The 14,810-nt window shown below is 44.1% G+C and overlaps 1 protein-coding gene across 6 annotated transcripts in view; it reads right to left on the minus strand.

Annotated features, from left to right (window-relative positions):
* Window positions 1-3,162: 3,162 nt before the first annotated feature.
* Window positions 3,163-14,810, minus strand: part of CSNK1E (casein kinase 1 epsilon) — a 53,812-nt gene continuing 42,164 nt past the window's right edge. For 2 of the 6 annotated variants that reach the window (XM_083699591.1, XM_083699592.1), the window contains exons 6-11: window positions 11,720-11,890; window positions 9,944-10,092; window positions 8,238-8,430; window positions 7,759-7,898; window positions 6,456-6,521; window positions 3,163-4,697 (exon numbers count right to left, since the gene is read on the minus strand). In XM_083699591.1, the coding sequence (XP_083555717.1) occupies window positions 6,489-6,521; window positions 7,759-7,898; window positions 8,238-8,430; window positions 9,944-10,092; window positions 11,720-11,890 (686 nt within the window). In that variant the 3' untranslated portion in view covers window positions 3,163-4,697; window positions 6,456-6,488. Of the gene's footprint in view, window positions 5,641-5,685; window positions 6,522-7,758; window positions 7,899-8,237; window positions 8,431-9,943; window positions 10,093-11,719; window positions 11,891-14,810 lie in introns of all 6 variants that reach the window. The other 4 variants (XM_083699589.1, XM_083699590.1, XM_083699588.1 and 1 more) reach the window with 3 other exon arrangements.

Here is a 14,810-nt window from a genome sequence, read left to right on the forward strand (position 1 = left end):
ACTGGAATGGATCGAGAGCCGATGTTTCATCCAGAAACCTACCAAGCTGTTCAGCAACCGCTCTCTCAATCACCTTACCCAGGAATGGAAGATTCGAAACCGGGCGGTAATTGGATAGATCTAAAGGATCTAATGATGTTTTCTTTAAGAGCGGACGCACCACTGCCTCCTTCAGTTCCCCTGGGAATATCCCGGTGCCAAGGGACAAATTGATGATATCACCCAGGGGGGCCCGCACCTCGTCTGGACACGCTCTAATCAGCCAAGACGGGTACGGGTCAAGAGGACAGGTGGTGGGCTTTCCAGCTTGGAGGAGTCTGTCCACATCGGCTGGGGATATCTAGTCAAAGTGGTCCAATACTGGACCCGAGGACAGTCGAGGGGCCTCCAGTTCCTTTATTGTATCCAAATTGGCAGGGAGGTCATGGCGGAGCAATAGGACCTTCTCCGCAAAAAAGCTCGCAAATGCCTCACAGCTGTGTGTCGAATTGTTATTTAAATTTGGCTGTCCTTCAAGGGACGTTAAAGACCTAATTATACTAAATAATTGTGCCGGGCGAGAGCTAGCGGAGGCAATGGAGGCCGAGAAGTAGGACTTCTTAGCGGCCTTCACTGCCATCTCGTAGGTTTTCATAAAAACCCTATAAGATGTTCTTGAGGCTCCGTCACGGGCACCCCGCCATACTCGCTCGAGCCGTCTGAGGTCCCGCTTCATTTTCCGAAGCTCGTCGGTAAACCAGGGAGCCCGGTTTCTGCGGGGTCGCAGAGGGCGCCTAGGTGCGATCTCATCGATGGCTGCTAGGAGCTGTATATTCCAGCCCTCAACAAGCTCAGTCAATGAGTCGCCAGGGGGAGCAAGGTCCCGCAAGGCCTGACGGAATCTATCAGGATCCATCAGCCTCTGCGGGCGAGCCCAAATTGGCTCGCCACCTAAGCAGGGTGGGGGTGGAAAATCAATCCTGGCTTTCTGGTGTCTGGATGTGACTCCACGTCGTTCCCCAAACCTAGAATATATTCCCCCACATCTCAGATAGAAGAGGTTGTGATGAACTCTGTAAATGAGCAGAAAAGAACAGTTCACATTTTCAGAATTGAGCCATGCATTGCAAATATGTTTTGCTGTGCTCAGAGATGCCCTGGTTCATATGAACTCATCATTTTTGTCTATTGGTTGGAATATTTTGGTCTTTTATAATTTGGAGGAAAAAAGTGTTTTGGGTAAATAATAGTTAAAACTGATTTTTTTATTTTTTTATTTTGCGGGGAAGAAAATGTCATGCAACCAGAGGCAGGTTTTCCTCACTTTAAAAAAGTTTGTGTGTGTTTAGATTTTTGGCAATGAAATATGTAGGTGAAAATACATGAATTCAAAAACTTATGTGGTATGGTGTCAATCTTAACTAGAAATCATACTTGGGCACTCTTATGTGGAAAAATTTTTCCCTGTCCATAGATGTGCAGAAAATAATTGAGTGGCTTTTTAAAAAGAGGAAAACAATGGCACTCTGCACATATGTAATGGCACACTTTCCTGAATAGGTTCTGTACGAAGTCCTATTGTGATGGAAACAGCCAGGTTAAAAATTGCAGCCCTACAAAGCCAAAATGCTCCCACAGCTGCCACTGGTACAAGCTACTACAATAATGGGAGCCCTCTCCCATACTAAACACAGCATCCTAGGATTAGCATCTCTCCAAGTAGATTACAAACCAGGAAGGAAAGAAAGCCTCATAGCTCTTTGCACTAATATGCTTTTGATAAGTTAATGCCTCTTTTCAATAAAGTAAACATTAGACACCTTTAATTCTGATGCACAGTCCCACATCTGAATACAGATTTACTAACCACAGTACATGTTCAAAGAGAATCCAGCCCAAAGGACTGTATCCAATCACTTTCACACAAAACGTTGCATGCCACCCGATTTCTTCTCTAGCCAGGAGATATATTTTTAGCATGGGCACTGGAGCTAAGCAAGGTGCACAACTGAAGCCTGGTTATTTCTGTACTGCTTTTCAGCAAAAACTTTTCAGATTCTTGTTCTATCATTTTCACAACTGCAGAAAGGACTGGGACTCTGCAGGGATGAGATTTTGGTTCAGTCTCTGGCACCTCCACATAAAAGTGACCTTGCCCTGAGACACTGGAAAGCTGGTGTCAGTCAAGAGGCAATTCGTGGTTAGATAAACCAATAGTCACGACTTGGTATAAATGCAGCTTCTTATGTTCCAAACTATGAATGGTGGCTCTTAGTGCTACCGCATCAAATTTAATGACGAAGAAAGAATTCAAAACTCCCTATTTCCACATACACACAAAAACAAGCATATTAGCAAGCATGTCCCATTCTTATAAATTAACAGAAAATTATTTCTTTAGGATATCATATGGTGTAAAGAAATAATTAAACTTACCTGTTGTCACTAATCTTTTTTTTAAAAAAATGTTGCTTACAATAATTGAATTTGTATGAAGTTAACCCAAGCTGAAAGCAAAAGGTTGTCGAAAATGCATCAACAAGAGATGATTCAATCTCAATACAAATGACATATTCCCAATAAATCTGCAATTGCCTGGCTAGTTTTGGTTTAAAAATGTGCATCCAGATTCAGCTGAAGAGTCTAGCAGCATTAGCTTAAAAATCACACGCTTTCTATGGCTGAACCAAAATTACTAGTGCTCAATGACATTTTTGCTCTTTAACTTGTGACAATTATGCTATTTAAATTCTAATAGAGTTCACGGCTGCAGGCTTGGAAGTGTCATTTTGAGTTTGTTGGTATTTGTGGTACTGGCTTGAACATCTGGAACTCTAAAAGAATAGAAAGTGAAGGGCCCCTGAACCAAATTGGAGATTTCTAGTTCTGCACACTATTCTTCCTTCAAGCCCAAAACGCAGGCAGCATTTCTTCAGGAGAATCACATTTCAGATGACTCTTCTGCTATCAGACCAATATCAATTATGAACCTGAAGGCCAGATCAGCTTTATTTTTAGGTGTACAAATGGTGTACATTCTCTTCCCTGCCAATCTTTTTCCTGGAACTTGGAAACAGAGCAGGAGGGAGGCTATATGTAAGATGAAACTTCCTGCCGACATGACATTATCACAGCCAGGTTGGAAGGGGAAGAGGAGAAGAAAGAAAAAGGCAGATGCTTCCATCACTTTATCATTTTCTACTTTATTACTTCAAATTAACAACCACAATAAAGCTCAAAAAAGTCCAATATTTACACAGGAAAAAAGTACAAAATCCCCCCCAAAGTTCTTCAAGGTTTTTTGTTTTTGTTTTTTTTAAAAGTAATAAAAAGTTTTGTTTTTTTTACTTTAATTAAAAAAAGGAGAGAGAGAGAGAGAGAGAGAGAGAGAAAGGAAGAAAGACACAGTAAGCAGGGTAAATAAATTAGGGGGGGGAATAAAAAGAGCCGTGTGTTAAATAGAAAGAATAAAAAGAACCAAATATGCCAAGCCCCACCCCCACTTCCAATGGTTCCACACTGTCCAAAGTAAAAAATAAAATTAAGAAAGTGTGCCAAGCAAGGGACTGCAGGGCATGGTAACGACTGCGGCGATGCACATCCCAGGATGGATCGGTTTTCTTAAGGAAAGCCTAAAGTCTTTATTAAAAACAAAATAGTAATGGGGGGTGAATACAGAGGGTGGGAGACACCTTTTCGTGAGGAGAGGTTGTGCGTCTTGAGCTGGGGTTGTCCTTTGGGAAATTGTTGGAACACAAGGCTCAAACCCCTGAAGTAAAAGCAGGGATTCTCCCCCCACTGTTATTTTCACATACCTCTCCCCCTTTGTCCTCAACACCCTCCCCGGCTCCTGAGGAAGTACAAAATAATAATTAAAAAAATATAAACTAAACACACGCAAACAGTTTTGTTTCAATTTTTTTAAAAAAAAGAAGAGACGCCCACCCCCCACCCCACTGCCTGCATATGAGGCAGGCAACAGTTCCACGTCCTTCACATTTGCTCCTGCCTTGTGTAGCACATGCCTCCACCCCATATGCACACCCTTCGCACGCAACTGCCGCTGTGCCAGTACAGTTCGACTCGTTGGTCTGCATCTCCCAACATGCCCGCGAATGCACAGAGGGGCAGTGGTGTCCCCTAGGGAAAGAATGCCTGAATGCTTCTTCCACCATTGCTCCACCCCGGCCCCTGCCACCCACACAGGCAGCGCCTGCTAGAAACCGCAGTTCACATTTAAAATGAATGCTAAAGCCAGCTTTTGACACCACTCTGGCCTGGAATTGTAAAAGTCTGCCGCAAACATCCTCCTCTGCCTCCTCCTCCGCCCCCTCCCCTCCCCAACCCCCCCCCCAAATCCCAACGGAATTTAAAATTATGCTGGAAACAAATTTCATCTTACACAAACCGAACTTTTAAAAAATATGGAAGTCGGGGGGTTGATTTTTTGTGTTGTGTGGTTTTTTTTTCCTTTTTCCAATGATACAAACAGATAAAAAAAAAGGGGGAGCAAGAAGCTGGGGGTGGCTGGCCACAGCCTGCTGGCGTGAAATGGGGCAAGGCCTACGGAGATGAAACTGCGCGACAGCAGCAGAGGTGTTTCGGCAAGGCTCCTCCTGCATCTGTGACTTTGTCCAAGGCAAGTTGGGCTCGGGAACGCAGGCAACGATCTCAGAAAAGACATGGACGCCAGCATAGGGCAGCTCCTCTCCTTGTTGCTGGCAGGGGGGGGGGGGAAATTGGGGTTTTTTTTCTTTTTCTTTTTTTAAATCTGTTTTTGTTATTTTGTTTTTTAAAAGAAAAATACAGTGAAGACACTAGAAAAAGAAAAGGGGGGGGGAAGAAGAGAGCATTGTTAAAAACGTTTCCCCCCATCCAACAGTGGAGACCCTACGACAAATCTTACTAATAACTACTACTAGTACTACACACAGCAGCAACTCTTGTGAAAATGTGTCAGCCAATTGTGCCACTGACCCTCTTTAGAAAGGACATTTGTGAAACAGTATACATGGTGCTTGCTGTTCCTTCCCTCAGCTTCACAACGTACCTGCACTGCTTTATCCTGGAAGCAGCCCCAAAACTGAAAAGATGCTCGCCTTAGTTAATGCAGGAAGCATCCGACAAGGAGAGTTAGCCTCTTCCCACCTCCCAAAGAAAAGTCAAAATTCTACACAGCAAGAAAGGCGGGTTAAATCAGAAGGGTGTTGCGATTCTAGGGGCACACTCCACGACCCCTCTCCTTTGATCACAACACCATCAGCACTCCTGCAGCTTTGAACAGGTTGGGGGCTGAACTTCTGCAATCGGCAGGCTGCTCCGCTCCACAAGATGCTCCCGGCACAATTGAGAACCCTGATAGATCAGGGTTCTAGTTACAGGTAGGTAGCTGTGTTGGTCTGCCATAGTCAAAACAAAATAAAAAGAATTCCTTCCAGTAGCACCTTAGCGACCAACTAAGTTTGTTATTGGTATGAGCTTTTGTGTGCATGCACACTTCTTCAGATCAGAGTTCATGATGGCAGAGGGATTCTACAGAAGCAGGGCAGGCTTCCTGATTCAGAAATTCAGCCCCTAAGATGTGGAGGGGAGTGATGGGAAAAGCTACAATGATGTAATTTATGGGGATGGGGAGGTGAGGCCAGGGAACTTATCCGCACTCTCGCCCCGCCACCCACACAATGGTAATTACACAGGGAAGAACACCCAAAGAGCACTAGAGTGTTAGGACCAAGTCCAGTAAGCTAGATAAACGCCTCCTTTTAAAAACAGCAGTGGCTAATTCCTACATCAACATCTGCATGCTTTTGGGAAGAGGACTCAAGTCACTGCTCTTCCCCCTTAAACTGCTGCCTTCCTTCACCCTCTGCAATAAAGGCAAGTAGCAACCTGCCTCATATTCCTTTCCAACCAAGTAAGGAAGTACAGAGCAAGCTGTTTTTGGAAAAGGCAGTCTAACCATGGGGACAATAAAGCAAGCTATGGTGTGCTAAAGAATTGTGCACATTGCATCTTTCAAGAGTCCCATGTGAGTGAGACTCAAGGGTGAGGTCTACAACTGTTAGGTAGTAGCGCCTAGCAGTTGAGCTGGTAGAGTGAATGCATTCCTCAACAGTATCTTAATATATGCCATCTAGGGTTACATGTTTCCACAGCAATAAACTATACGGTTTGCTAATCGTGGCATGTTAGCCAAAGTTTAGCCATGCCCATTAATGTTCAAAAATGGCCTTGTCATACTGGGTGGGCCTGGAACATTTACCAACCAAGAGACACAGAGAGAATGAAGGTTTAGATCTCCATGTCATAGGTTCTAAACAGCTGGAGCTGTTCAAACATCCCACTTGTTCACAGACTGTGCCATTTCTATAACCATGGGGCATTATGCTGGGGTTACATGCAGAAAGGAAGAATATCAACCCATGAAGATTCACTATCCACGTAGACAAAAGAGAAGGGGTTAGGCAGAGACTCACCTAAGCAAACACTGGTCCGGTGGAATCCTCTCTTCACTTCCCCAGGTGATCAAATGGCACACTTGTCTACAAACAAACAGAGAAGTGAGTAGGCTGCAGAAGAGGACTTTAGCAAGGGTGGGTAAAGAGATGTCATCCAAGTTCTTTCTCCCACCCTTGTCTCAACAAGACCCCACCCCCTCCTTCCAAGGAATACATTCAACAACCTACAAACACAGGATAATTTTCATCAAAGTACTGGTAGTACTGGCTTGCCACTGAATGCACTTCAACCTTATTTCCCAGTTGACTTCTTTTTCAGCAGATTCAAGAATCATTTAACTGATGATTAGTTAATAAAGCTATAACTAAATCCATAAAAAAGGAGGCAATGATGACTACTGATGGTTCCTAGATTCCAAGGAGACAGTGTCACACACACATATCATAGCTGTCAACGTTTCCCTTTTTTTTAAGGGAAATTCCCTTATTCCGAATAGGATTCCTCGCAAGAAAAGGGAAAAGTTGACAGCTATGATAGATATCCTTTGGCTGATCCTGTTCCCAGTTTGGGGAAGCAGGCAGTTGCTGCAGCCATGAGTGCTTTTCTACCAGTTCCAGCTAGTCCAAGGATTTTGTTCTTTTTTCCCTAGTTAAAATCATCCATATTGGTTGTTGACTTGAATACATCACTGCAATGGGGCTGTGTCTTTGAAAAGAATCGGGAAGTTCAACTAGTATGGAACGCAAGAGCCTCCTATTGACATCAGCAGACAAGAATGCACATAGGCTGAACTGCAACACTGACTCCCAAGCATAATTCAATGAACTATTATTAATCTACAAAATACCCCATGGGTCTGAGCCATATGTATCTTGGCTGGAGAAAAGCAGATTAGCAGCCGTAATGTATTTTTGCTTTACATATTTGGTGGCTCGTGACTATTCTGATAGCACTTCACGCAAGAATTCAGACTAAAGATTCTTTTTTTCACTTCGGCGTATGACAAGCCCTGCAACACAGCTAGCTTAGCTGTTCTGCTTCTCACGCTGGGCTGCCAGAATGTTTAAATTCTCAACAGCTGGAAGGTTGGGAATTTCTCCCCTTTCACACAAGGATGTAATTGCCATCGCTTTCAGAGGAGCAGGCCATTTTTAACGCAGTCCCACAAAGAAGCAGAGTAAGGATTTGCGCCAACTGGGTGGCTACCAGATTAACATGACCTGGTGAGACTCTTAACTCTACTATTTTCTTAATTCTAGCCACAGCCCACAAGCAGATGGAAGCAGTTCTGGCCCCACTTGGCCGCTGGTAGGAACCCACCTGTGACGCTGAAATCCGTGACACCTCTTGCCGCCCTGTGAGGTCAGACGAGGAGATGTTTGCAGGGGCTCCTCGGTGTAACCTCATGCTGACCTTCCGCTCCCTGTCCACCCGTGAAATTGCCCTGGGGGACGTGTTTCCTGGCAAGGGGCAAATTACTAACTTGTAAAATTGATGCTTTTTGCAGAGCAATGTAAGAAATAGAGGGGTGAGGAAGAGCCTGTTCCGCTTGGAGCTCAAACTCTAAATTTTGAGCAGGATAAAGGCAGGGCGGAGACGGGGTAAGAGTCCCACAACCACCACTGCTGCCGCCACTAGAGGGGGGAGGAATGGGAAAGGAATGAGCAAGCAGCAGTGAAGAAGGTGAGCAGCTGTAGTTACACATACAGAGGATTTACTTTACTTAGGAACGAGCCCATGGCTGTGCAATTCGTTGCTATGCAGAGAACAGGTTTGCATGTGACCTTCCCTCTACTCACCAGATTGCTGGATGCGGGAGGTGGGTGTGGAGGCCATGGGCTCAGCGACATTGCGGAGGCGGTTAGCTGTGGCTCCGGCAGGAGGTCCAGGGGGCAGTGCCCGCGTAGCTGAACCCCGGAGCTGCCCCATCCGCTCCTCTCGCTCGTGTTCTCGCCTCTCTCGATCCATGTCCTCAGGATTCCGGGCTGCTCCCTGGAATATCAAACACCCCAGAACGCATCCAGATTTTAGAAGCAGGTTAAAAAAGGAAGGGGTAAAAATCACTTTATTCATATGCAGAATTAGATGCACATGCAACGAGATAAAGAGTTCAGGGGAGGGGGGAAGGAAAACCGTCATGCTGAATCATACAGGACAGTTTCCATATGCTGGTTTATTTTGCTTTCTTTATTTCTTCTAACCATGACAGGGAGTGTGGGCGGGTGGACAGTGAACCCCCTTAGGCTCCTTCCTTGAATGTTCAGTTTTCCTTTTCTTTCTTTTTTTAAAAAGTGGAATGAGTCTCTACCCTTTTCACGCTGAAAAGAAGTAAAAGTTTAGGCAATGTTCTGCTGCTGCTGCTGCTGCTGCTCAATAAATGGTAACTTGCCCTGTCTTCCAGTGTTCTGGACATAGAGTGCAAAGGCGCTTAGATGAGAGACAAATGCTTAGAATTTATGCTGCAACCATAACTCATGGGGGGCAGTGGTGCGGCTTAGTGGAGTGACGCAGCCAGCGCTGCATCAACAGACCTAATGTTCATGCCAGGCAGGACAGAAAGTGGTGGTAAATGCCCGTTCGCTGTGCCAGCTCCCAGGCTGTTAGGGCAGATGCATGTGGTTGCTCCTCAGCAGAAGGGCTTTCCTGCTGATGGGTGAAGCTTCCTTTGCAGGAGGAGGCCAGGCAAGGCCAGGTGCAGGTATACAACTGCCCCCTACAACCTGCTAGATCAGGGGCTTGGTTTGTTCTTATGCTGTTATCTAATATCTAATCAACTTATGTTTGAGGACAGAGACTGATTTCACTTAAGAAAAAAGAAAGCTGAACATTCAGGGAAGAGGAGCGAGAGGGTACACCACCCACCAACCCATGCTCCCTCTCATGGTTAGGCCAAAACTAAGAACACAGCAACTAAATATTTAAGTTTTTCCATTAACTTACAGTGCCGCCTCAGCATATCTTTAGGCCTCATCACAACAAGATTTGGCTATGGTCCAACAAGGAACAGTGCAGAACAAGAAGCCCCATCGTGTGTCTTCTGAGATTGTGGTCACATCCTGGTGATATGTTTAAAACACACGGCTTCCCCCCAAGAATCCTGGGAAATGTAGTTTATTAAAGGTACTGGGAATTGTAGCTTTGTGAGGGGCAAGCTACAGTTCCCAGGATTTGTTGGAAGAAGCTACGCAGTTTAAATATTATTTAAATGATTTGTGTGGGTGTGATCTTTATGCACTTGTTTCCAAGCTTATTTCTACAGCCATACAGGGTTTTGAACCTGCTTCTAATTTGAAAAACAAACAAACAGCAGTTGAGGTCAGGACACAGAACCCTGCTACTAAAAAGAATTAGTAGTATAATGTGTGAACACAAGAGTCCATCAATAAAAAAGAGACCCTCAAGCATGGCCATCCCTATTGTTCACCCCACTCGCCTCCACTTGCAGCTCACAAGCACACACAGACTCCAGGACACAACAAAAAGGCTCAGAACTGGAATTACTCACAAACTTGAGCATGTTCCAGTCGAACACGTAGTCATAGGAGAAACCCTGGCGGTGGAAGAGGTTGCGGAACAGCTGCCTCAAGTAAGAATAATCTGGTTTGTCATCGAACCGCAGCGAACGGCAGAAGTTGAGGTATGTTGAGAACTCAGCTGGGAGAAAAGTAGGGAGAGATTATTGGTTGCCATAAAGCACAGCTGTCCCCCCAATGAGGCACTGCTCTTCTCTTCTTTGCCTTCATAAAGTCTTCATGTTACAGATTACTAGAGGGGCTTTTTTGAAGGTGCCACTGCAGTTGTGGAATGCCTTCCCTTGAGACCCTCACCCAGCACTAAGTTGTCAACTTTTAGCACCAGGTGAAGCCTTTTTTCGTTTCCCCCAGAAATTTCACCAGACTTAATATCTTTTAATGTATTTTAGATCTTTAGATACATTATCTGCTGTTAATATTACTCTGTTATGGTTTGTTATTATGTTTCAGTTTTCCTGTTTGTCTTTCTATTTTATGTATGTTTTAATTTTTTCAGGATTTAAATAAACAATGATAAATTCTCCAACTTCAAAGAGCCAGAGGAGCATGAACATGTTATATGGTTGTGTTCATTTCATATTTTGGCTATTTCTCACACCAACTTTAGGCAGCAATATTGGGAAAGGAAAACAAGCCTAGCTAGCAGTTAAGATTTTTGTTGTCTATCCTCTTGGGGTCATATTATGGACCCAAGAAAAGACCTTTTCAGCTGTGGTGCTTCTTCTGTCATCAAGCCTAAAGCCCACCTGGTGCAAAAACCCTTTTTATTTCGTCCATTTGCAGAGGTAGCTGGTACATGGCTATTCCTATCCCTTCTTACTCCAGTTCATTCTCACAGAAACCTGCTAAATACATGCCCCCAAATTCACCCCCCTTTCCCCAAAACCAGAGAGAAATAACCAACGGGCAGGCTTGCATGCCACCCCTTCCACTTTCCTCCCAGATTTTCAGTCCTTTCTCTCACAAATACAGGTCTGCCCATCGAGGCTCAGGACTTGTATATTGGGAGGGCATGCACCTCTGGTATTGATGCTGTACAGAGAGAGGCCATGCTTTAAGCAGGAAAGACAGACTGCTGTGCATCTGTTCATAGGCAGTGAAATTTGTCCATCACACTCTGTGACTTAACATACTTGAATACACACATTTAAGGCTTCCAATTCCCTCTATAAAGGGGATAGCATATGGACTTAATCCTGCTCTGCATAAGCCCCAGAGGCCTATATTTGGAGACTCTGAAATGAGCTTGCCCAACATATACCCAGCGGACTGCTTCAGGTACAAGCAAGGCTTTAGGAACATAGGAAGCCACCTCATACCAAGTCAGACCGCTAAGCCATCTAGCTCAGTAGAGTCTACACTGACTGGCAGCAGCTCTCCAAAGTTTCGGACAGCTCTCTCCTGATCTTAACTGGGGATTGAACCTGGGACTGTCTGTATGCAAAACTGATACTGTGCCACTCAGCTATGACCCTTCCCCAGGCTTGTCCCTTACCTCTTGAGGCAGCCCCTTTAGCTACAGTTTTTAGACTACTGGGGCAGAACTTGTTGAAAGACTCAGATTGTTCACCCAATATTTTGCAATCAGAGGAACAACATTCATCTCGATCCTAAATAGGTAGCAAGGTCACAGAGCACATGCAAAGATGGCATCTAGACAAATTTGAGTATGTTTATGGAGACACGAATCTCTGAGTGTAGGAGATGCAAGGGCACGTGCAACTTGAGCATGCAAAGGAAGAACTTACAAGGGTAGCCTTTGCAGAGCACCTCGATGGGCGTCGACATCTTCTTCTCACTGATGCGCTCATATTTCTGGCGCTTTGTAGCAGCCTTCAGGCCTTGCCAAGGCAGTGAGCCAAGGTTGAAGTACATCAGCACATAGCCCAAGCTCTCCAAGTCATCACGGCGACTTTGTTCTGGAAACAGATGCACACACATGCATGAAGCAGAGCTATTCCAGCAATAGCTTGCATTACGTCAGAAAAGTCAAGGTGATGATCTAGACAAGCTACAGAACAGAGAATTTGGCTTATCCTGCCAAGAAATGAAGATTTGTTTATATTTATATTTTAAAAAGCAGGCCCAGTGCTCATCCCCTCTGACGGAGTCCTGCAAGTATGTGGCAAGACTGAGATCCAGGCAGGGTTATGTGTTGCACAAAACCATGGAAGGGAAAAGAGGTACTGAAACTGGTACACAATTCAAGATCTTTGGAGTTTCAGCTATCTTTTTTTCTGAAAAAGTAGGCACTCAATACTGCAAAGAAGAGATTCTGAGGAAACTGCTGTAGGCAAAGATTTCCTATAATCAAGGCTTCGATAGTTACCTTTCCCCATGACCCAACAGAAGCCAAAGTTAATAACCCAAAGTAAATGTATAATCAGGCTTGTATTTAATCACTTGCCTAGTAGCCATGGGTGACAAGGAATAGCATGCAGACAACGGATCACGTTGGTGGTGCCCAGTAGAAAACAAACAGGCGGCCAGAGGAAGAAACCCATCTCCTCAACTCCCATCAAAGCAAGGCAACAGCCTGCTGGAGGAGGGGGACAGAGTCATCTCTCCTCTGCTAGCCCTTAGCAGGCACCCATGTGTATGTGTGTGTGTGTGTGTGTGTGTGTGTGTGTGTGTGTGTAGAAGGCTTGTAACTTTTCTGGACTTATTTACAAGGCTCTGTACTAACTGATAATACAAATCAATTCTAGATGCTTTTTAGAATTCAACTTATCTTTTGTATATGATTTGTCCTTCCTCAGATGCTAAGAAGGATGGCACACCCGCATTTAGCACTGGTTTCAGAGCGGGGGAAACTGTGTGTTATGTTAACGCATGTGGGTTTGGCCTGTCTTTTTGAAATAGCAGCCGCTGTCTAAATGCAAACTCCCTCCTGATGCAAATTGCAGCTTCAAGGAAGTGATTTTCATCAAGACCACAGTGTGTTGATAAAGGGATAACTTCTGTCTGCCTGCCCTATTTTTTATATAAATATAAATATATAGAGAGAAAAACACACATGACCAAAACGTATGTGGCACCAAGTGTCTATCCTTCTGCTTTTTCATGTTTCCTGCTCCCTAAAGTTTCAGCTGACCCTGCCTTTTTACCCTACCGTATGACAGAATAGCAGAAAAATTCTCAGATAGCACTAGTAATGTAAAAAACAAGAACAGAACAGAAACTGTTCATATTTCAGTGTGCAGCTGAGGAGAAGAAAAATAAAATCTAGTACAGAGGTAAGCACTCTTAAGCTCATTGATATCAAATGGGCTTAAGCATGCTTAACTGTGATGGACTGTGGCCCTGACCTTTATTACTTGGCCTCTAGCGTGCATTTGGCCGAAATATCTTTCTACTGTGGCTGGATTTCTCTTCCCTGTATCTGTGCCATTTCCTTGTTTGGATTGTATCAGGAACGGGAGTGGGGGGGGGGGGGATGTTACTACAGAAGAAGCTCCGTCTCTGAAAGATTTGTCCATATAGAAAAGAGCTTCCTGTCCAAAAGATCTATTTAGCATACAGACTGAGCAATATTCATCACACTGTCAGTATGAAAAATGATACAGCATTCCCTTTGGCTGTTTTCTTATTGTACTAATTTCTCCAGCATTCCCTAATAACAACTCAGCTAGCTTATAAGGGTTCAAGGCAGGTTACAATGCATCTTGATCCAATTTTATCCTCGGCACCCGTGCTGCGGCTAAGTAGCAGCAACGACCCAAGTGAATTTTTAATCACTGAGAAAGGATTTCATTGTCTCAAAGTGAAGTACTGTACAGCCATTCTGGTTCTAATCCACACATAGTCACAAAGCTCACTGGGTGATTTTGGACCAGACACTCCATCAGCCAATCCTACCTCACAGGGTTGCTGTGAGGACAAAATACGCAGGGAGGGGAATTGTGTGCAGTCCCCTGAGCCTCCTAAAAGAAAGGCAGGTTACAAATAAGTAAGTAATCAAAACTCAATATTCTAAAACAAACGCTACCATACAAAATGCTATAAGCCGCCACAAATTAAACTACTCAAGTTTTACAGATACAGGGGGGAAATACAGCAGGAGAAAAGCAGCTTGTAGCTTTTTCTTTTTTAAAAAAAAACAGACCACACAAACCCCAGAGAAGTACCCATGTTTTGCATTTTACATCTTTTGGAACTCATTTGTGTTTCATATAAAGCAGGCATGTCTTCTCTATCACTCTTTCAAGTACGCACCAAAGACCTTTCTCCCCAACTACTGGGTATTTTTAAAAACCCAATGTGTCTCCCTATTGGACTTGAAACTTGTTCTTATATTTGTTTTTATTGCTGAAGTGCTTTGGGATGCTTCATGAGAAGCAATTCACAAATGAAATGAACAAGCTAACAAACAAGTTTATCACTGTTAGCTGCCTTAAGGACTATTTGGTGGAGAGGCAGAATAAAAAAAAAATGTAAACGAAAAGTGAAAAAGTTGTTAGGTTCAAAGGGAACAGAAATGTGAATCTTGAAAAGTGGGGTTGTCCCAGTCATATATAAAGCAGAGGTATGTTTATGTGTTTCTACCTATCTATATGCATATATATCTTCTATGCACCTTCTAACATAATATAATGTTACCTGGTCAGTTTACTCACTGACTCTCACTCTGTGTGTGTGTGTACATAATAAAAAGAAAAATGCAACGAACATTTAAACCGCACCCCAAGAGGTAAACACAGATAGTCCAGGTTTCATAAGACTTTTTTAAAGGGCTTGGGTGAACACAAAGGCCTTTACTTGGTGCAAAAGGAGACCAGCAGGATAGTGCCTGGGAATGTTGTCCTCTTGCCAGGATGCTACTCCCCCCCAAAAGGTCCT

The sequence above is a fragment of the Podarcis gaigeae genome (assembly GCF_964106915.1).
Source record: "Podarcis gaigeae genome assembly, chromosome: 10".
NCBI lineage: Eukaryota > Metazoa > Chordata > Lepidosauria > Squamata > Lacertidae > Podarcis > Podarcis gaigeae.